The sequence below is a fragment of the Stegostoma tigrinum genome, chromosome 26 (assembly GCF_030684315.1).
Source record: "Stegostoma tigrinum isolate sSteTig4 chromosome 26, sSteTig4.hap1, whole genome shotgun sequence".
NCBI classification, from domain to species: Eukaryota; Metazoa; Chordata; class Chondrichthyes; order Orectolobiformes; family Stegostomatidae; genus Stegostoma; species Stegostoma tigrinum.
Window position 1 is genome coordinate 21,307,520 of NC_081379.1, and position 22,690 is coordinate 21,330,209.

At 45.1% G+C, this 22,690-nt stretch overlaps 1 protein-coding gene across 4 annotated transcripts in view; it reads right to left on the minus strand.

The window, feature by feature from the left end:
• Positions 1 to 22,690, minus strand: part of emid1 (EMI domain containing 1) — a 325,227-nt gene that overhangs the window by 15,636 nt on the left and 286,901 nt on the right. For all 4 annotated transcript variants that reach the window (XR_009447269.1, XM_048556572.2, XM_048556573.2 and 1 more), the window contains exons 9-13: positions 21,374 to 21,463; positions 19,123 to 19,175; positions 18,780 to 18,842; positions 16,654 to 16,698; positions 3,496 to 3,540 (exon numbers count right to left, since the gene is read on the minus strand). Coding sequence is in view for 3 of the 4 variants with exons in the window: in XM_048556572.2 (XP_048412529.1) it covers positions 3,496 to 3,540; positions 16,654 to 16,698; positions 18,780 to 18,842; positions 19,123 to 19,175; positions 21,374 to 21,463 (296 nt within the window). In the remaining variant the exon portion in view is untranslated. The remainder of the gene's footprint in view (positions 1 to 3,495; positions 3,541 to 16,653; positions 16,699 to 18,779; positions 18,843 to 19,122; positions 19,176 to 21,373; positions 21,464 to 22,690) is intronic.

The window sequence follows — 22,690 nt, forward strand, 5'->3', positions numbered from 1 at the left end:
CCTTCATACCAATGTATTAACATGAAAGCAGCAATATAACCACAACCTGAGACGACAAAGCACTTCTGAGTTATGCAAAAACAGTCCTAAGTTGCGAACAGGTTCCATTCTTGAGTCCGTTCACAAGTTGACTTTTCGACAAATCGAGGTGCAAAGCAAGGGCAATGTAAAGTAGTTATTTGCTAGTACAGGAGATGTTTGTATGGTGCATCTTCAAAATTATACCTCCGTATCAAATCGTGTCTATAAGTGCAAGCATTTGAAAGGTGGATGTTTGTAAATCAGGGATCCCGTATATTTAAGATAACAAAGTGTGAAGCTGGATGAACACAGCATCTCAGGAGCACAGAAGCTGACGTTTCGGGCCTAGACCCTTCATCAGACAGGAGGATGGGGAGTGAGTTCTGAAATAAATAGGGGGAGAGGGGGAAGCGGACCGAAGATGGATAGAGGAGAAGATAGGTGGAGAGGAGAGTATAGGTGGGGAGGTAGGGAGGGGATAGGTCAGTCCAGGGAGGACGGACAGGTCAAGGAGGCGGGATGAGGTTGGTAGGTGGGAAATGGAGGTGCGGCTTGAGGTGGGAGGAAGGGATAGGTGTGAGGAAGAACAGGTTAGGGAGGCGGGGATGAGCTGCCCCCCACTGCACCACACAACCAGCCCAGCTCTTCCCCTCCACCCACTGCATCCCAAAACCAGTCCAACCTGTCTCTGCCTCCCTAACCTGTTCTTCCTCTCACCCATCCCTTCCTCCCACCCCATGCCGCACCTCCATCTCCTACCTACTAACCTCATCCCACCTCCTTGACCTGTCCGTCTTCCCTGGACTGACCTATCCCCTCCCTACCTCCCCACCTATACTCTCCTCTCCACCTATCTTCTTTTCTCCCCATCTTTGGTCCGCCTCCCCCTCTCTCCCTATTTATTCCAGAACCCTCACCCCATCCCCCTCTCTGATGAAGGGTCTAGGCCCGAAACGTCAGCTTTTGTGCTCCTGGGATGCTGCTGGGCCTGCTGTGTTCATCCAGCCTCACATTTTATGAACGGGGATGAGCTGGGCTGGTTTTGTGATTCAGTGAGGGGAGGGGACGAGCTGGGCTGGTTTTGGGATGCAGTGGGGGAGGGGGAGAGAGTGAGGTTGTCGTCATGCTAACCATGTGTGCCATGTTTTAGCAAGGGAGACTAAGATCTAGCCAGTGAGAGGCACTTAAAATTTGGCATGGCTCACTTGGTACTGCTTTTAAGCTGCATCCACCTGCTTTGGGATATAGTTGCTACTTTCTGATTGCTGCAAGAAATAGCAAAAAGGTTGACTTCATTATTCTCAGATCACTCCTTTTCATGAAAATGCTTTCTGTAAAGTAGAATTCACCATGTTTTACTTCTTAGTTATCGCTGCATTTCTGTGTCAAATTAAATTCTAGATGGCCAATCTATGTCATTCAATCTACTTGCAAACTATTCTCATCTAAAACCTGATCAATAATACACAGGCTTGGGACCGACATCTAGTTATAAATGGTTTAGGTGCAAGAGTTCGACTATGAAGCTCCAATGTTCTGACCCAAGAACCGCTTGGAACCAGTTTGAAAGAATAACAATGTGCTAGAGAAACTCAGCAGGTCTGTCAGCATCTGTGGAGATTGAAACAAAGTTAATATTTTGAGTCCAGTATGACCCACTGGACTGACCATCTGAATGTTTCCAAACTTTCTGCTTTTATTTCACAATTTCCAGCATCCACAGGACGATTTTCCACATTTAACTGCACACCAGGGAAGAATGCTGAGCAAAGGACAGGCACATCTTCAGATCAACAGAAACCTGGAGGTTCAGTCACAAGAAGGGATTATCATATTTCTGTCATCTGGCATTGCAGAAATGGATGCAATTTCTTCTATCTCTTGGCTGTGAAAGGGATACGGTGTGGGAAACTTTGAGGAAAATGAAAACATAAGTTGGTTTGTGTAATCAGACTAAATGTAGTATCAATCTATCTGTCCAAATTTGTCAACATCACAAACTTTGTAAAATACTGTGTTGAACACTGCAGAATTATTATCCTTCAACTGCACAGGTTTTAGCTGAAGCTTTATAGTTAATGTAAAAATAAAGTGTGTTTTGATTCATTTATATTATAATGCAATCAAAGTTTGGTACCTTTTGTTCACTACTGCCTGTAGGAAAGCGAGAACAGGTCAAATCTGGTATTTACGTTGATATTAGTAAACAAGGTACACAACGTGTGTGCGCACACAGTTCAAGCAGCTCAGTTATTCATGCTTTTGCATCTGCAACAAGACAGTATCCCTTCTGTAAGCTTTTCTTTAAAGTACCTTTGTCCAATTAAAATTTGTAAACTTTAGAATAAGTTGAATCATTTTAACCAGGAAACTGATGAAAGGAAGATACTATTGAGTAATTTTAAATATTTTAAATGTTACATTTAGACAAACAGAAGGAATACTATACAAAAAAATGAACAAACTCAGTAATTTTTCTTCTTGATTAAACAAATCATTTGTAACTTTATGATTTGGAGGGCAATAGTTTTCATAAATCTGCTTCATAAAGTAACTATTTTGGGAAAGAATTTTGCTACATTAATAGGAATTGAAACCAGCCATCACAACTGTGAACCCTTCATTCCAACATTTGAATTTGAAACCAAGGTCCCTATCTTACCTGCCATTATTTTGTTGCTGAATTATAATGCAAAATTGTACAGCTTCTGCATTAAGTGCTGTGCTTAAAATAGATTACAATGTTGTTACAAACTTGTGTGCTAAATAACCATTTTCTGCACTGACAAAGAATGGGCATACACATTGTACAGTCCCAGATGAATGTATTTGTTTTAGAACAGCCATAACCCTTCAATGATGACGCTTTTATATTCTGGAAATTTTTGTTTCTTGAATTTTTTTTTGGAAACTAAAACCCATTGCAAAAATGAACCAATGTCTGGCTTTATTTTTGTTGCTGAATCCATTCCTTTAGCAGGGACATGGAGACAATGAAAAACCAATATCAGGGGCACTTTACACATCCATATTGCTCCTCCAGCAACAGTTCTAGACATGCACATGATTTGGAAGCAGGAGTGGGCCATTCAGTCTTTTTGAGCCACTCTGTTATTCAATATGACCCACGGCTGATTAGATTGTAGCCTACCCTAAAAATATAAAATGGGATGTTGTGGTGTCCATAAAGCAGAACACAAATATTCTTTGCCAACAGCAAAGTCAAAATTAGACTTTATACCACCAGAAATATCTAAAATTGGACTAAAGTATGACAAGGTTGAATAATTCAACAAATATTTGGAAGTGAAAAATATTATCAGATCAATAAGTAATTTAAATCCAACATGTTTATTTTAACAGGTTGCTGATCAGCTAATTTTCACAAATTTAATTCAGTTACACCCAAGTTTAAACAGACTATTGCTCACAACCTTACACAGTTGTGTACTCTAATTTGTATTTGGAGCTTACCGGTTGTCCTTTATCTCCTGGTTCTCCTTTTATTCCTGGTTCCCCCTGTAAAACATGATACTCTATTAAAGTATAAATCTGTTATGGCATCTTGAAAATACTGTCGTTAAGTCAGAAATGTTAAAGGGACAGTTCCATTGTTATTTTCAAGATGCGAATTTGGCAGATTTCACAATTTGTGCAAGCTGTTTACATGAAAGATACTCGTTTGTGGATTCCTGGTTGCTCAATAGGCAAATGTTCAACCTCATGTGATGCCGAATTGTGCCAACAATAACCTTCCAGGTTAATTACATAGTTCATGCTGAGTTCTCAGTTTCAGATAATGAGTTACTAGAAGTGCAAAAGCTGTCTCAGCACCTTTCCCTTGTCAGGGAAAAAGTGCACAAGGTTGGCCTTATCCAACAAAGACCCTAGAAGGTGGAAAAAGAGTTCAGTCAGTGGTTCTGCTGTAACAGCAGGTGGGTTTGGTGAGTAAAACACAATCAGGTTTGCTTCAATGATGATCATAACCAGATAACTTACAGTCTGGATTGATACATGAAAAATACCAGAGATGTTTCCTGCAAGCTCCTCTATCTCATGGTCCTCTAACGGTCTCCTGACTGGGGTACACGGTGGCTCAGTGGTTAGCACTGCTGCCTCACAGCACCAGGGACCCTGGTTTGATTCTACACTTGGGCGACTGCCTGTGTGGAATTTAAACATTCTCTCAGGGTTTGCTTGGACCTTCTCTGGGTGCTCAGGCTTCCTCCCCCCCATATTAAATTGCCCATTGTGTCCAGGGATGTGGACGTTAGGTGGATTAGCCATGGGCAATGCAGGGTTACAGCAATAGGGTAGGGTTTTGGGTCTTAGTGGGATGCTCTTCAGAGGGTCAATGTGGATTTGAAGGGCAGAATGGCCTGCTTCCACACTGTATAGATTCTATGAAACTCTACTCTAGACATGAATGCGTCAGGACAGAAGGAAAGAAGATTGAAAGGCAAAGAAATTGCTATTTCACCTATGCATCCCACGCAGAATTTGGTCTCCTCAGAATTAGAGTGGGATATCTTCCCTAAACATCATGTCAAAATTCCAGTACAATCTTCCAAGTAGTTATCTTTAAGTATCCATTGAGAGTTCCTTGCGGGATTCATATCAAATAGTGGGAGCTGAACAGTGGTTTCCAGAGAAGCTATTATGATGGCAGACCAATATAAGAGGCAATGTCAAAGTGGCCACAGTACTCTAACGCTTGAACCAGGCCACACCCTGTCCTTTAACTACAGACATGCAGGTTGTCTTTCATCAGGTGCATATCCAGTTCCCTTTTGAGATTCCTAACTGTTTATGTCTCCAACATCTTCATAAACAGTACATTCCAAAACAATTGTTTTGTCAGAAAACGTCTCTTTATGTCACTCTTGGCTCTTTTGTCAACTATCTTAAATCAGTATCCTCTAACTTTCAACTGTTACGCTAATAGAAATGATGTATCCCTATCTCCTGAGATCCCACATGGCTTTGAGCACCTTCATTAAATTTCCTCTCAGCCTTCTCTTTAAGGGGAAAAACTCCAGCTTCTGCATTCAATCCACAAGACTGAAGTCGGACATCCATGGAATCGTTCTCATAAATCTTTTCCTTTTTAGCCTTCTCATAAAGTGCAGTGCCCGGAACTGGACACAATGCTCCAGCTGAGGCTGAATCAGTGTTTATTAAAACGTTCATCTTATCTTCCTTGATTATAGATTCCATTCCCATGTTCATAAAGCCCAGGATCCTACAAGCCTTTGTAAGTGCATCTGCCCGAATACTTTTAGTGTTTTGTGACATTTATCTCCATCTCTCTGTTCTAGCACCCACTGGGTAAGAAGTAGCAGCTAGTGGAGACACTGGAGGAATTGCTGGAGCAAAATAAACATAGAATTGGTAATAGGCCATACAATCCAAATGAGCCCCCTTCTCTAACATTATCATGCTTGATTTCAGTTGTTGGAGGGGAATATCCATTCTTTGTGGAAATTTTCATCATTTTCTCATGTTCCACAATAAATCCTTCAAGGGTCACTTGGTTGTCAAGAATCTGATGTCGATGACTAGAGCGATAGCACTGAAAGTTATTATTTCAGAAATGGTTCTTAAATGGACCATTGCCCCAATATAAAACATAAGTTCTTTCCCAAAAGCACATGAGTATCAAAACCTTTTCTAAACGAGCCATATATTTTATGGTAATTAAAACAAAACGTGCAAATGATAAAAATTTGGAATAAAATAGGAAATGGACAAGATTCATGAAAATATGGTAGAAACAATTACATTGAGTCAATTAAATTCCACTTGAGTTATTAAATCTGACTATGTTACATGCACTCTGAGTACAGAATTTGTTTTCTATGCATAAGATTCCAAAAGAAATTCAGAAATAAAAGCTAAAAGGAGATAACTGCCAAGGTTATGAGGATTGAAAGGGGAGTGGACTGTTAAGAGAGTTCCTTCCAAATGTTGACATTAGCACAATGGGCCAAACAACCTCCTTTTGTGATTTATGACTCTATTCAGGTTGTGAGTTACAAACAGCAATCTCCCTTGAATGCTCAGCACATTAGATCCCATAAATGATTGTGAAAGTTGGCATTCTAATTACTACCACATAAAATACATGAATTAAACTAAATGTCTTAAATACAAACCTCCCCTTAACACCCCACTAGCCTAAAGAATAGCAGAGCAAAACAGCCACAGAATGCTAAGAGAAATGATCAACGATGCCCACAACAGACTCCGTAAATACAACCGGGAAATTTCCCACCAAAAAACTTTACTCACTAACGCGACAGACCATGAATGGACAGGCACAGTACAACAAGCCATAGACATTAGACAGTGGCAAACACAAAAAACGAAAAAACTAGACCTGCAGAAAAAGCTAGACAAACACACACAAAATAACAACACAGGCAGCACAGAAGCATGGATAAAAAAAACTTATCTGACCGACCATTAACAGACACTGAAAAAGCCGTCTCAGTAAGAGGATTAAATTACAACTTCTGGGATGCGGACAAGAAAGGTTTCTTAGCAGCATTAGAAACAACACTGAAAGACAACGAACTCACAGAAGAAACCCAGCAAACTATCAGTCAGACAGTCGCACCAACATTAAGCAGGAAAAAGGAAGGAATCATACTTAATACACAAGAAAGGAAAGCACTAGGAGGACTCAAAAAAGATAAAAACACCGTTATCCTACCTGCAGACAAAGGACGCTTGACAGTCATTCTAAACCGAACAGACTACATTGACAGCGCGAATGCACTGCTTGCAGATACCGACACTTACCAACAGGTGGTCATAGACCCGACCCCACAACTAGAGAATCAAATCACAGCCTTACTCAAAAAACTTCAAAAATCTGGAGAATTAAACAAGAGACATTTCCAAAAAATGAAACCAGATGGATCCAACAGACCACGCTTCTACACAATACCCAAAATTCACAAACCTGGAGACCCCTCAGACCCATAGTCTCTCTACCCGGAACACCAAGGTACAGATTAGACAAGGAACTACACCGAAGACTAAAACACCTAGTAGAAGACTCCCGCCACTCCATTCACTCCACCCAAGAATTCCTGAACACCAAAGACACCAAGATAGAAGAGGATGAAATAATGGTCTCCTTTGAGGTAACAGCCCTGTTCACATTCATCAACATCAACCTGGCCAAAGAAACACTGACTACACTATTAGAAGAACAGAAGACACATACACCAGACACCACCAACCTCATCAGCAAGGACAACACCATCAAGCTAGTGGACCTATGCCTTACCACGCACTTCACTTTCAATAACAAAACCTACAGACAAACCAACGGTACACCCATGGGATCTCCGATATCAGGGTTCTTAGCAGAGGCAGTAATGCAGAGACTCGAACAAACAGCTCTGCCAATCATCCAACCCAAACATTAGGTCCGCTACCTGGATGACACCTTTGTCATCACTAAACAAATCAAATTAGAGGAAACCTTCAAGACCATCAATAATACCCTTTACTGGCATAACATTCACAAAAGAGGAGGAAAACAACAACAAACTGCCATTCCTAGATGTCACAGTAGAGCGAACAGCCAATGGGGAACTTCAAACCAGCGTCTACAGGAAAACAACACATACGGACCAAATACTGAACTACAGGAGCAACCATCCCAACGCCCACAAACGAAGCTGCATTAGAATATTATCTCAATGAGCCACCACACACTGCAGCACAGAGGAACTATGAAGAGCAGAAGAAAATCACCTATACAGCATTTTCAAAAAGAATGGGTACCCAATGAAAACAGTCCACTGATTTCTCAGCAACAAACCCAAACAAACAGACAAAACGTGCTCAGAAACCATAACCACTCTCCCCTACATCAAAGACATTTCCGAAATGACTGCCAGACTACTCGGACCTCTTGGCATCAGGGTAGCCCACAAACCCACCAACACACTAAAACAGCAGATAATGAACTTAAAAGACCCCATACAGACAAGCAAAATGAACGTCATTTACAAAATACCTTGCAAGAACTGTGACAAACACTACATTGGACAAACAGGCAGAAAGCTAGCCACCAGAATACATGAACTTCAACTAGCCACAAAACGACATGACCCACTATCACTCGTATCATTACATACAGATGAGGAAGGACACCACTTCGATTGGGATACCACATCCATCCTAGGACAAGCCAAACAGAGACATGCACGAGAATTCCTAGAAGCATGGCATTCCAACTGGAACTCCATCAACAAACACATTGATTTGGAGCCCATCTACCACCCTCTGAGAAAAGGAACAGGAAATGACATCACCAACACAGGAAATGACACCAACACAGGAAACCTAAACACATGAAGAGAAAGCGGGACTTAACACCAGTGCTTCACTGGAGGCTCACTGATGATGTTACCTAGAATGGTGACGAAACATCTGGAAGCTAACCTTCCAGCTCAGTGAACCAGCTTACATCTGGAACAAAATAAAGACCCACTCTTTTGTGAACCGAGAAGAGGAGAACGCGACTGTGTTGGAGGTGGAAGGAAGACGTCGGGTTGGCTGTGCACCCTTGCAACCGGTGGATCTTAATGCTGGCTTCGGCCTAACGCTGGTTCAGGGGGAGCAGCCAACCTGCAAATATGGCTGCGGCGAGTGCTCGTGCCCCGGGTCAGGGGGTCCGGAACACCATCCGTGTTTCCGTGAAGAAGGTGGAAGAAGGTGCACCTGTGGACCGCACCTTCTTCGTGAAGAGGGTCCTGTTGGACTGTTGTGGGTTCGCTGCTGCGGACATTTACTGCCTGCAGGATTTCCCTGGAGGAGGTTCCTACGATGTAACCTTCAGGAGTGCCAAGCTTTGCGAGCGCTTCCTGGGGGTTTTCAAGGAGAAAGGAGGTGAGGGCCCCCTCTGTACTAACCGCTGTCCCGCTGTTTGTGATGCTGGTGCAGAGGAGCCGTATGGTGACTGTACACATGTACAACCTGCATGTGCCAGCAGCTGATGTCCTGACCCTCCTCGGAAGGTACGTGAAGGTGGAAGGGGACCTAACCAACATCATGGACCCCTTTGGGATCTGGACCAGTAAGAGGCAGGTCAGGGTGACGCTCAGGAGGGGAGCATCGTACACCCAACGTCCAGCTTCGTGATCGGCGGGAGCAAGGGCTACCTGACCTACGCAAGGCAACCTAAAGTCTGCCATGCCTGTGGTAGGTCAGGTCACTTGGCGGCCGACTGCAAAGCCACCATCTGCAGGAGCTGCAGGGAGGAGGGACACCGTGCAAAGGATTGCCCACAAGAAAAAAGCTGCAACCTTTGCGGGGAAGCGGGCCACCTCTATAGGGCATGCCCACGGCGGGGGACCACCTATGCCCAGGTCGCCGGCAGGGGCAATGCGGGGCAAGCCCCCCCCCCCCCCCCGGAGGAGAGGAAGGCACCAGGCCCCTGTTAGGACCCCCCACTAATGAGCAGGAGGGTCAGGTCATGCAGGAGGGCCCAGTCCTGCAGTACGGACCCAAGGCCAGCAAAGCGCCCCTGCAGGCTCCTCTCCCCGCCGACAACCCGGAGTCGATGGAGGAGGCGACAGGTGACCCAGGGGAGTGGACGATGGTCCGGAAGGCGAGAAGGAAGGCGCGTTGGCGGGCCCCGGCACCGCAACCATCAGGCGGGAAGAGGCAGCTACAGGGGGGCTATAAGAGCTCTTCTGACGAGGGGGATTAGGAGGAGGCCCGCCCAAAGGAGAAGCTAAAGATCTCAAGGAAGAAGGAAAGCAGCAGCCCGATTCGAGGTGATGGGAGGCATCCTGAGGCTCCCTCTGACACCCAGCCGTGCGCCGCTGGGGCCCTGGAGGGCCCCCTGGAACCTTCAGGCGGGAAGCAGGAAACAGCGTGTCCCCAGCCTGACCCAGAGCCGGATTCTCCTGCCTTCGTACCCCCGACGGGGGGATGCCACCCGGAAGGCAGCAAGGATGGTTTCCTGAGCCCGGAGAGCAGCCAGCAGTTAGCCCAGGCAATGGGCATGAAGGGACAGATGGAGGGGCTGGACCTTGGACTTGGGGAGGGTACTGCGCTCACTGCCCCCAATGGGGGCACGAGTTGCGAGCATTAATGTGCGCAGCGTCAAGTCCACCGCAAGATGTGTGTCCACGTTGGCCTACCTGACCACCGTCAAGGCAGACCTCCAGTTACTGCAGGAGTGCAGGATAACGCACCTCAGCAGGTATGGGAAATGGTCGGGCGCCTGGACCTGTGGGCCTTTGATCTGGTCGGGGGGTAATGACTGTCGCTCCTCGGGCCTGGCTATTCTGCTGCGGGGTGCAACTTCACCATCTCTCAAGTTCAGGAGGTCGTGGTGGGGCACCTCCTAGTGGCTGATGTCACCTACAGGAACGCTCCACTGAGGCTGATCAACGTGTATGCCCCAGCGGTACGGAGTGAGCGGTTGGCCGTCCTGCAGCGGCTTCCACCCCTGCTGGCTACGTCCAGGCCGGTATTCCTAGGCGGAGACTTCAACTGCATCATCGATGCAGATGGAAGATCCGGCGTGGGGACAGCGGGTGGGGGGAGTCAACTGGACGTCACATCCAGATTCCCCAATGGGCATGGTGAAGGATGCCAAGCTGCTCGACGTCTTCAGCACCCCTGCAGATGGAGCGCAGCGGAGATACACCTTGTCGCGGCCAGACGGGTCTATCCGCTCAAGGATAGATTTCCTGTTTGTGTCACGGGCGCTCTCGGTCAGGTCCACTGGCGTCGAGCCGGTGTTCTTCTCTGGCCATTGCCTCCTGCTGGCCGACTGTCACTTACAGGACGACCAGCCGGCCGGCAAGGGGACGTGGAAGCTCAACACGACTCTGTTGACCCCAGAGAACGTCGAGGAGCTTAAGAGGGAGTACGCCGGTTGGAGAACCGTGAAACTTCTCTTTGAGTCTCCGGGCGACTGGTGGGAGACAGTGAAGGAGAACATCAAGAGGTTCTTTGTCCTCAAGGGTGTTCGGAAGGCGGGAGAGAGGCAGCGAAAGCTGTTGCAACTCCAGAAAAGGGTGCAGAACCTGCTCCTTCTGCAGTTGATGGGGGTCAATGTCACGGAGGACCTCCGCGAGGTGAGGGGCCAGCAAGCCTCACTCTTCGCCGCAGAGGCCTCCAGGATAATCTTCCGGTCCAGGGGCCACTCCATGGAGCAGGACAAGACGTGCTCGCGTTTCTTCTTTCAGAAGGTGCACAAAGAGAGCTCTGTGCTTAGCTGGCTGAAGGAGGATGATGGCTCGGTGATGTCGTCTCGGCCCGACATTTTGAGGATCAGCAGATCCTTCTATGCCGGACTGTACGACGCGAAGCCCGTGGACAGCACGGCCTCCGAATCGTTCCTGTTGTCTATCACGGAGTTCTCAGACGACGGCACGAGGTAGTGGCTGGACCGGCCGATATCCCTCGATGAGCTGACGAGAGCCCTCAAGTCCTTTGAGAGGAATAAGACTCCTGGGAGCGACGGCTTACCGGTCGAGCTGTGTTCCGCTCTGTGGGACCTGGTCGGGCAGGACCCGCTGGAGGTGTATGATAATGCGCTTCGGGCAGGCGAAATGTGCAAGTCCATGAGGAAGGGCATCATCACCCTCATTTACAAGAGGAAGGGAGCGAGGGAAGAAATTATGAATTGGCGTCCCATTTCATTATTGAATGTGGACTACAAAATCCTGGCCAAGGTCATAGCCAACCGGGTCAGGTCTGTCCTGGAGTCGGCGATTCACCCTGACCAAACCTGTGCTGTGCTGGGCAGGAAGATCGCTGAGAGCCTCGCGCTCATCAGGGATACGATCACCTACGTACAGGACAGGCGGGTGGACACCTGCCTCGTCAGCCTGGACCAGGAGAAGGCCTTCGACAGGGTCTCTCATACTTACATGAGGGACGTCCTCTCCAAAATGGGGTTCGGGGAGAGCTTCTGCAATTGGATCTGGCTGCTCTACACCAACATCGTTAGCGCAGTCTCGATCTGGAGTCAGGCAGGGCTGCCCGCTCTCTCCTGCCTTGTTCGTGTGCTGTGTGGAGCCCTTCGCCGCATCCATCAGGAAGGACGTGAGCCTGAAGGGCGTGACTATCCCAGGCAGCGGAGGCCTTCAGGTCAAGACCTCCCTGTACATGGACGACGTCGCCGTCTTCTGCACCGATCGTCGGTCAGTGAGTAGGCTGTTGGACATCTGCGGCCAGTTTGAACTGGCCTCGGGTGCCAAAGTCAATAGGGGTAAGAGTGAGGTCATGTTCTTCGGGAACTGGGACGACCGCTCCATCATCCCCTTCACCGTCAGGACAGACTACCTGAAGGTGCTGGGTGTTTGCTTCGGTGGAGCTGGGGCGTGCACTAAGACTTGGGAGGAGCGTATCACCAAACTAAAGCAGAAGCTGGGCAGGTGGATGCTCCGGTCCCTCTCCATCGCGGGTAAGAACCTGGTTGTCCGATGTGAGGGGCTTCCGGTACTGGTGTATGTGGCGCAGGCCTGGCCTATTCCCTGGACCTGCGCCGCTGCGGTCACCTGGGCCATCTTCCACTTTATCTGGGGGTTGAGGATGGACCGGGTCCCCAGGGACACGATGTACAAAGACCTGGAAAATGGGGGAAAGGGCGTACCGAACGCCACCCTCGCCCTGACGGCTACCTTTGTGTGTGGCTGCATCAAGCTGTGCGTAGATCCTCAGTACGCAAACACCGAGTGTCACTACTTACTCAGGTTCTATCTGTCCCTGGTGTTGCGAAGGATGGGCCTGGCCTCGTTGCCACGGAACGCTCCGAGTAGTTGGACCGTCCCGTACCACCTATCCTTCATGGAGAAATTTTTGGAAGGAAACACCTTTGGCCACAAGGCCGTCAGGCAGTGGTCAGCACGTAGTATCCTCGAGACCCTTCGGGAAAAGGAGAGGGTGGATCCCGTCGTGTGGTTCCCCACGCAGACTGCCAAAGTCGTTTGGCAGAATGCCTCATCGCCAGAACTTTCAAACAAGCACGAGGACATTGCTTGGCAGGCGGTGAGAGGGGCTCTGCCAGTGAGATCCTTTATGCATGCCCGGAATCTCTGCGCCACCGCACGCTGCCCTCGAGGTGGCTGCGGGGAGGATGAGACTGTCGATCACCTCCTTCTGCAGTGTGCCTATGCGCAGGAGGTCTGGAGGGGGATGCAGTGGTATTTGTTGAGGTTCGTCCCGAGCAGCTCCGTGACACCGGACTCCGTGCTCTACGTGCTGTTTCCCGGGACGCACACCAAGACCAACATCAACTGCACCTGGAGGACCATCAATGCGGTGAAAGACGCTCTTTGGTCTGCCTGCAACTTGCTGGTCTGCCAGCTGAAAGAACTGACCCCGACCGAGTGTTGCAGTCTGGCGCACTCCAAGGTCCAGGGCTACGTGCTGAGGGACGCACTAAAGCTTGGGGCAGTCGTCCAGAATAGAAAAAAGTGCCCTATCTGGTAACTGGGCCCAGCTGGCCCCTTCCCCAACTGGTCAGGGGCCAACGGGGACTGTGCGGGGAGACGACTGCCGGGGTGTTTTCTTTGCTTTGTTTTTTCTTCTTCTTTGTTTTTTTTTCCTTTTAGTTGGTGTACGTACCCCCCGGGTAACCCGGAGCGGCTTGCATGACTGGGTAGGTGTATAAATGTTTTTTTTTGTACATTCTATGAATAAAGTATATTTTTTCAAATAAAAAATAAGTGACGAAACGTCTGAAAACGAACCTTCCAGTTCAGCGAGCAAACTTACGTCCATGAATTAAACATTTTGAGTAAATGAGATGGCACTAAGGTGAGGGAAGCAATGACATTGTAGAATTTATTTATATTGCACCTTCAATGTAGTACATATCTCAAGGAATTTCTCAGGAGCGTTAGCAAAAAGATATATGACACCGAATCACACAAGGACAATCTAGGGCAGACAACAAAAAGCTTGATCAAAATGGTTAAGGAATATATTTTAAGGAGCATCTTAAAGGATGACAGAGAAGCAAAACAACAGAGAGGTTTAGGCAGTGAATTGTAGAGTTTTGGGCTTTGACAGTCGAGGGCAGTCACCAATGACGAAGCAATTAAAATTGAGAGATTACAGCTGTAGGGAAGGGACAGGTCATGGAGCGATTTCCAAATAAGGGAAATGTTGAGAATCTTAGAAGCAACATGTTTGCTTAACCAGGAGCCAATGTACGCCAGTTAGGTGGGGAGTGGGAGTTGGCGGGGTAAAGGTGGTAGATGGGTAGACAGGACTTGGGGCAAGCAAGGTCATTGGCTGTTGAATTTTTGACGACTTCAGGCTTAGGGAAGGTAAACTGCAGCAGGCCAGTCATGAGTGCAGTGGAATACCCAAAGCCAGACACAGCAGGAGATGAACTGAAGGTGGATAGAACCAGGTGATGACACAGGTGAAACTGGAACACTGCAAGAACCCAAAGTTGAAATAATAAGCCTCTACAGGCCAATAGAGAATCAGTTTTCTTTTTTTGAAAAAGAAACATAGGAATTGCATCATAAAAGAGTAAACACAACAAAGGAGCAAATGGAAATTAATGACAGACTCAGCAACAGGAAGAAAATTACCACACTGTGTAAGCAAAATAAGCATATTCCAGAAAAGGGGAGAACTACAATGCATAGTATGACTTGACAATGACACAGGATTTACAACAAAGAAACAGATTATTCAGCCCAATGTCAATGTTGTGGTGTTGTAGGCATTAACGCTCAAATCAAACATCCTCCCTCAAGGTACTTCATTTAAATCTAACAGCAAATCCTTCTTTGTCCTTTCATCCTACAATCTGGCTCAAATATAATCTTGCACCATTTTAAGGGTGAAATTAATTGAGTTTAAACAGTCAGTTAGAGAGAGCACTGAGATGACTAGAATGAACAGTCAAAAATAGAAGCATCACACTGATGCATTTTTCCGAGGTCAGGGCTTATGCTCAAATGCAGTATTAATGCAGAATTGGGAGAACTTTACATCTAACTCATGCTGCACTTAACCCCGAGAATGCCTGAGTACAAAGAGTAAAAAAATGTTCTGTTTTCTCACACAATATATCTCAGTTTGATCAGGTGAAAGAATTAAAAAGGCTTAAAAACAAGGAAACCAAAAGTACACAGTTTCTAGAAAACAGGAAGGAGAAAAAGGATCAAAATATGTGTCAATAAACAGCATGAAGTAAATTTAAATGAAAATACCATATAGGATAACACTAAAATAATATGGCTAACGTGGGCAGCTGAACAGGAGTGAGCAGGCCTTTTTCAAATATCTATGCAAAGAAAGGGGATTAGCAAATTCAGGGTCCCCTGTGTGTGTCAGGGGTACACTCATCTTTCTTTCCATGTCACTGCCCATCAGAAGCTGCCTTTCTTGCTTTGTGAGGTTGTAGACATGTTTGTCAAGCATGTCTACAGCCTTATCCACAACCCGAGCTACAAATCTTCTCAAAAACTTTAAATTTCCCGCTGTGTCTTTGTGCTTTGGGATCCTTCTCAACCTTAAAAATCCCACAGTTACCATCTTGTTCCTACACTATCGGTAGTGTCCACTACTGAACTTTGGTGCTGCCAGAGGCGATGGAGCTGGTCCAAGGGCAGAACTTCACTGAAACTGAGGAGTGGAAACCCTACCATTAGCCAACTTAGCCCAGCCACAGTGCAGGGATGTAGGGGTGTGAAGGTGGATAAGCTGTCTGCCACCCAAACCCATTTCCCAGTAAATCTCTGCTCCTTATCTCTATTGCTGGAACAACCAAAAATAAATTTGACAATTGCTGAGCAATCATCACAGTATCCCTATAGTTTGGAGGCAGGTCATTTGGCCCATCGAGTCATAATCTACCCCCGATGAACATCCCACCCAGACCACCCCATACCCTGTCCCTATAACCCTGCGCTCCCCATTGGATAATACCTGAGTTATGCGCATTCACAAGTTGCCAGTGATCACTCTACTACACAGTGGTGAGGCTCAAAGCAAAATATCTTTGCTGTAGTCATCAAAGTACAAATTCAAAGCTCTGGAAGATTTTTGAAGAGCCTTGTTACTTTGGTGACACAAAATGGTTTAATGTGCTTTGAAAAAGAATGCTGTGTCTTGTTCATTCTTTTTTTTTTCTGTCCCTGTACAAATTTGTGCCTTGTATTGAACATTTTCTTGAATGCTACTTGATACTTATTGGCCCTTGGGGCAACCAATGGTGGGGTCACTGCATTAGAAACAGCAAGTCTTCATGTGGCCAAACAGGCAGACCCTAAAGGGAACCTGCCATCAAAAAAAGGCATTAAAATATTGTTCCAGTGGAGAGATGAGTAACAGGGAGGCAGAAAGGTTTGTCAAAATTCTCAGAAATTTGCCGATTTAATGACAGCAGGTGCATCTTGGTTCATCTCAGGTCTTCCCAATCTGGGACCAGGATTGTTCCCTGAATTTTTAGGTAGGAACAAATATCCTCACTCACCCCCACCATACACATGAACACACTTCCTTTGTTTCAAGTTACAGGAGCATCACAATTCAACAACTGGATCAAGGAAAAAATTGATGAAATAAAGACATCAATTCAATCAGGAAAGATCAAGATGTTTACAAATTGGTGGCGCAACTTACCATTTCTCCTCTGAGGCCTCTTTCTCCAGGATATCCAGATGGGCCCTAATTGAGTTAAAAATACAGATTTCATTTATACATCAGCCATTAAACAAACAGCTATGGAGTTACGCTTTGTTATTTTAAAATCGGGATACAACGTAAATTAAAGTGAGAAATAAATGCATGTTCAACAATGGAAAAGCCAAAGTCATTAAAATACTCATCTCAATGCAGATTTGAGGGGTAGCAGTCCAATTATAGAATGGTGTGCCACTCTCCTTTGTGAATGTCCTGTTTTTCTAATCACTACCTTCTCCCTATTACTTCATTCATTCACCTTCATCCCTTATCATCCTTTCCAGCAAACCCCATCCTTCTACTTTGACTTAGTCAACATTTCAGATCAAAACTCGAATAAACAACAGAAGAGGGCATTATTTCTGATGCCATTACTGAGTAACAAATTTATGCTAGCATGTGGCACTTGAAATGCTTGGTTTCCAATGCCTGCATGTTTATAAGAATCCTGCCCAAAATAGCAGGGATTTTGGGAAATGTTGATGTACAAAGTGACCTAGGTGTCATTGTGTACCAATCATTGAAATCAAACATGGACATGCAGTGTGCAGTTTGGAAGGCAACTGTCATATTAGCCTTCATTGCAAATGGAGTTGAGTACAGAAGTTTTGGTCTCCTTACCTTAGAAATGATAAATGTGCCATAGAAGAAGTGCGCTGAAGGTTCATAACACAAATTCCTGGGATGGCACATTTGAACATTGTTCTTTAATTATTCCTCAGCCTTTATGTTAATTCCCAAAAAAAATTCCCTTGCAATCGCTAACAAAACAACATTTATTGCCTCTCCCTAGTTGCCCTTGAGAGGGTTGTAGTCTGTTGTCTTCTTGAGTTGGTGCAGTCCATGTGATAAGGTTTTAGGCACAATGCAGTTGCGTAGACAGTTCTAGTATTTTTACCCAGAGACAGTGATAGGACAATGACAACATTAGGAAGTGATGAAGTTTCCAAAGCCCTGAAGTTTGGAGGAGCTGCTGAAGAAGGCTTCACACCTTATCTACAGGTTGCTGGCAAGTATCTGCCATTTGATAACACTGTCAGCAATACCTTCCATCACTTTGGTGATAATCGAAAGTAGGCTAACTAGGGTGTATGTGGAAAGACGGGACTGGATTGGATTTGGCTGGCTATTTATGAACAGGTCATGCCTGGGACACTTGCCAATTTTGTCAGTCTATGTCAGAATTGTTGGATGCACTGAAACAAGGTGTATGTTTTGGACATGCCTAGCTCTGGTTCAGAAGTCTTCCATACTACATCTGGGAAGATGTTGGGACTCATGATCTTTGTTGTATTCATCACATTCAGTCCCTCATTGACATTAAACAAAGTGAATCGAATTAGTGGAAAGCTGGCCTGTACAACAGTGGGTTTATGAGGAGGTGGTTGAGCTAGGTCTTCCACTCAGCACTTTTCGTGAAGTTACAAATGCCCTGGTCTCATTCGTTTTTACTTGTGTTGGGTTCCATCATCATTGACATTGGAATTGTTCATGGGCGTTCACCTCTCATTAGTTATTTAATTTTCCATAATCATTCACAGGAGGTTTGGTGTGGTGACAGAGCTTTGACCTGATGTGACATTTTGGGTTGAATTGTGACCAGATATCTTGCCCATGGAATCGGGATAGAACCTGTCCCTGTGCCTGGGGATGACTGTGCCAATGCCAGTGTATAGGATGAAAAACCATCGGCCAAGAATCAATCCTTGAGAGACTTGACATTGATGGTGCAGGCATAGAAAAGGATGTCATTGGTAGAAATGTTGGTCCACAGTCAGTTGGGTAAGTGGAGGTGAGGATAAGAAAGTATACAGGGACATGAGGAATTGAGAGTTGGATAAAAAAAATTAGCACTAGCAAAGTTTATTTTCTTCAGTTGATGATCAGCCTACCCTCACACAGTATTCATCGGCAAACGCTGATGTCATTTACTTCAATGGTGCCTTATTTCTCATGTCATAAATGTAGCTACAAACTAAATAACATTGTGGCCTTATAAGGCATTCCATCACTTCAGTGCGTGTAACATGTCCTACTTCAACCTTGTGAATATGTCTGCAACTTACTCTGTCTCCCTTTTCACCTTTAGGCCCATCTAATCCTGGCATTCCTGGCCGACCAGCCAATCCCTATACAAAACAAAGCACATTCTGTTTAGAACAGTGAGACTGGAAACATGAAGTTATCATATGAGAAGTTAACAGCTCCTAATCGAGTCAAAATCTCTTCATGCAATAGCAGAATTTAGATTCCATTTATAATTTGGGGCTCTGCGAGAATAAAGCCTAACAGAAGACCAACAAAAAAAGTTCATATTAATATGGACATGTATAAATTACTGTAAAGTTTGAATATTTTCTCTGTTAGAACCACATCAGTTATTTACGCACTATTTTTGCAATGACTTACATCTTTTCCTGGAGGCCCAGGTGGTCCAATAGGTCCTTGTTGACCAGGTGAACCTAAACATTTTCAACAAAAGATTGTGCTTTATTTGTGAAATGCCTAATTTATTCAAAAGCCTCTAATGATTAATCAACAGCAAGTGACGCCACGCATCTCAGAGAAGGAGCACATCAGAAACAATGACTAAATGATATGGGGCCAACTGCTCCCACCTCCTCCACCCTCACTGCCTAAAGAGTGAACTAGGCAGCTTGTGATGTACCTGTAGTGCCAGGGCAAGTGGTGCCCAATTCCCATACTGCACGCAGGCAAATTGCAACTTTGGATGTTAGCCAGGGGGCTGGAGGCTGGGGTTTGAGAAGTCACGGGGAGATGGTCTGGGGTCAGGGTGGAGTGTGTTGCTAAACTTCTCCTATTGGCCAAGGTACAGGCTAAAGAGAGTGCATCCTGACCACCACCAGACCACACAGAGAAACCTGCCAGGCTGTCTACTGATGTGGGCCATTCTTATCCCCGGTCAAATGCCGGTACAGTAAGGACCCGATGAGAGCATTAATTGCTCACTTAAAGTGTTCAGTTGTTTCAAATGCAATCTGGTCAGTCAATGTCACTCCTGCCACTGGTATAAGTGTGTTGGGAACAGGGCAGGCAGGTAGATATTGGGCAGGTTATGCACTGGATTTAATGTACTCCTTGTCCACTCCCTGTCTTTAAACCCATTGGTGGGGAGAACTAAGTCCAACTCATTTGGTCCCATTTAATTCAGTACAAATGGGTGCATTATTTTGCCCAATGCTCTTTATCCCTCCTCCATATCTGATCAAGTGACAGTGCATGTCAATGCTTATACATGTCACGCCAAGGGTAGATGGTGCCCTTGTGGAAATGTCACAGGACTAGTGATGCAGGGTCTCACTTTAATACTCTGGGGACACAGCTTCAAGCTCCAATGGCAAATGGTGGAACTGGAATTTAAATAATTAATTTGGAATTGAAAGCTAGTTCATGGTGACCTTGAAGCCATCTTTGATGGTCATAAAGACCCATCTGGTTTCCTGCAATAGGTTTAGTCTTTGTGGAAGTCTTCACTTGATCTGACCAATCTGGGACTCCAGACCCATAACTGTGTGGTTGACTCTTTACTGTCCTCTGAAAATAGCCTGTAAAGTCACACAGTTCACAGACAATGAGTGATGGGCAAAGAAGACTGACCTTGTCAGGGACAAGTTCAACCCATGAAACAAGAAAGGGCCTTCTCTTTGCTTCCAATTCATTGTCTCCCTGCCCTTAATGCATCTGCACTGCCTCACCTCTACACTGGAGGTACTGGATTGCTGGACCTCCTTGTTTAGTGAGCTGTTCAAGACACACAAGCAGCCCACAGAATGATACTGAACCTGAAAGTGAAAATTGTCATGTCTCTTGCCAACAACATTAGACATGGCTGCAACTTCTATCTTTCCTCACCACCCCAAGACATCTGCTGAAAATAAAAGTTTACATCAAGCCACAACTGGGTATATTTCACAACAATGCTGCAGCTATAATTTTCTCCTACTTCATTCATAGGATGCGGGCACTACTGACAGAGTTAATATTTATTGCTACTGATAAGCAAGGGTCAAATATATGCTTTCATTCAACTGATTGCAAAAATAATTTCATAATTAAATGTGGTATATTTATTTCATTTGTTTTCCTCACTTCTTTCAAATGATCCTCAGCTACAGGCATGGCATAAGAAGGTAGACTATATGCTCCCAATTTTATTTTTTGTGTCACTGTGCTGCTCTATGGCAGCCAACATTTTCAAGTTTCTGAAAATGTAATTTTTATTCTCCCAAAGGTGAAATTAAAATTTTATCCAAAATGAAATTATGCTTATTATTTTAAAATTGCACATTTTCCTTTCCTCTCCAACCTTCTCTGTTGTCCCTCTTGCATTAATAGGCAAGAAGATTCCAGTTGATGGTACTGCTAATTAAATGGGTCAATGCAAAAGTAACAAGTGCTGCTCAGATTGATCACTGCCCCCCACTTCTAAAGTTTGCCTTTGGGCAAGTGGCAAACATGTGGTGGAAGATACACCTTGCTGCTCAGTTAAATGAATGTTAATCATTGTTGTGACAACTGCCTCTCGTTGCATTGTTTAAAACCAGGACAATAATGGATTGAGCAATACAACTTCATGGGTGTGGTAGATCGTTCATGAAAAATGATCTAAAATGAAGTCTCTGTGAAGTGTAAAACTTACCGACAGGTCCCACTGGTCCAGGAGGTCCAGGAGGTCCACGAACACCAGTTACAACAGTGTCTGTGAAAGTATTTGACAAGACTGAATCACCTGTAGCAAGGAGATATATAAACATTAAGTTGAGCTTTACTTCATAAAAAAAATGTATTTTACTAAAATCTTTGAGTCTCACTCATATTTGGGTCCAGAGATTGTGAATGTAGCAAATGTATTTTTTTGACTCTTGAAATTTCCCCTTTATTTTGTTGAAGACACTGGGGTTCCTTGAACTTGAGATCACTCTTCAGCACAGTTCTAGACAGTAGGTACTCCCATGTGATTTTACAGTCACCACTGTGCAATGATCAGTTAACACAAAACTAACATTGGATTGAATCTGGCTTTTCTGACTTAACTTTCCAAATGAGTTACTAAGACTGCTGAACAATTATATAGATATAAAAGGGCAGGGATGTCCCAGGCAATCATCTTATACCAGCACATTTACAGATATAAATCCCAGAGAAATTAGGCAAATGGATATTTTTGGTCTATCCTCTGGGCTTCTAGTGATCTCATTTATTAGCGTTATGGAAGCAAAGCAGGGCAATCTGTATAAAATGTCTGTCATACAATGCTAAGGTAACATTTTATAGTTTTCCTCAAGAATTTTAATATATTTGAATACATGAATTGATGAGGTGAATTTTTGTTTTGGGTCCAGGCACTTACTTGGCATATTTCCTGGTCACAAACCACTTTGTGACAATGTTTGAAGTCCAACGACTTTTTAGAGTGCCCAGGGAGTACTCATTCTATTCAGTTAAAGAGGGTGAACAGGCTCCCTCGGTGGGAGGACCAGTAGGAGGCCACTGGTATAATTGGGAGTTGCCAATGTAAGTAAGACAGAGAGATGGAGCATCTTTTCAAGATTACATTTACACTGGTGACAGCTGCCAGATCAGTACCTTAGACGGGGAACAGTTCTAAAGGGCACATGTCGAAGTACTGGGTGCAGGAGAAGAAGAAAAGGGGACTTTTATGGGTGGGTTGCCACCACTAACCTCATACCAATGAAATGGCAGACTCTAAAATGACACAGCAACAGGAAACATGTTGAGAAACTGGTATGCCAGCCAGAGATGGCAAAGTGAGGCCTCACCTGCCTTCTCCTGAGATTGAAAAATTCTACCCAATGAGTGAGTCTCAAAACAGTACATTTGTAATTCTTTTCGGTGGCTGATATAATTATAGCTAAATGGTGACTTGCCACCAGAGGGCAACATACTATTTCTAATGTTAGACCTACTTTAATAAGCCTAATGTAGGACCCTATGA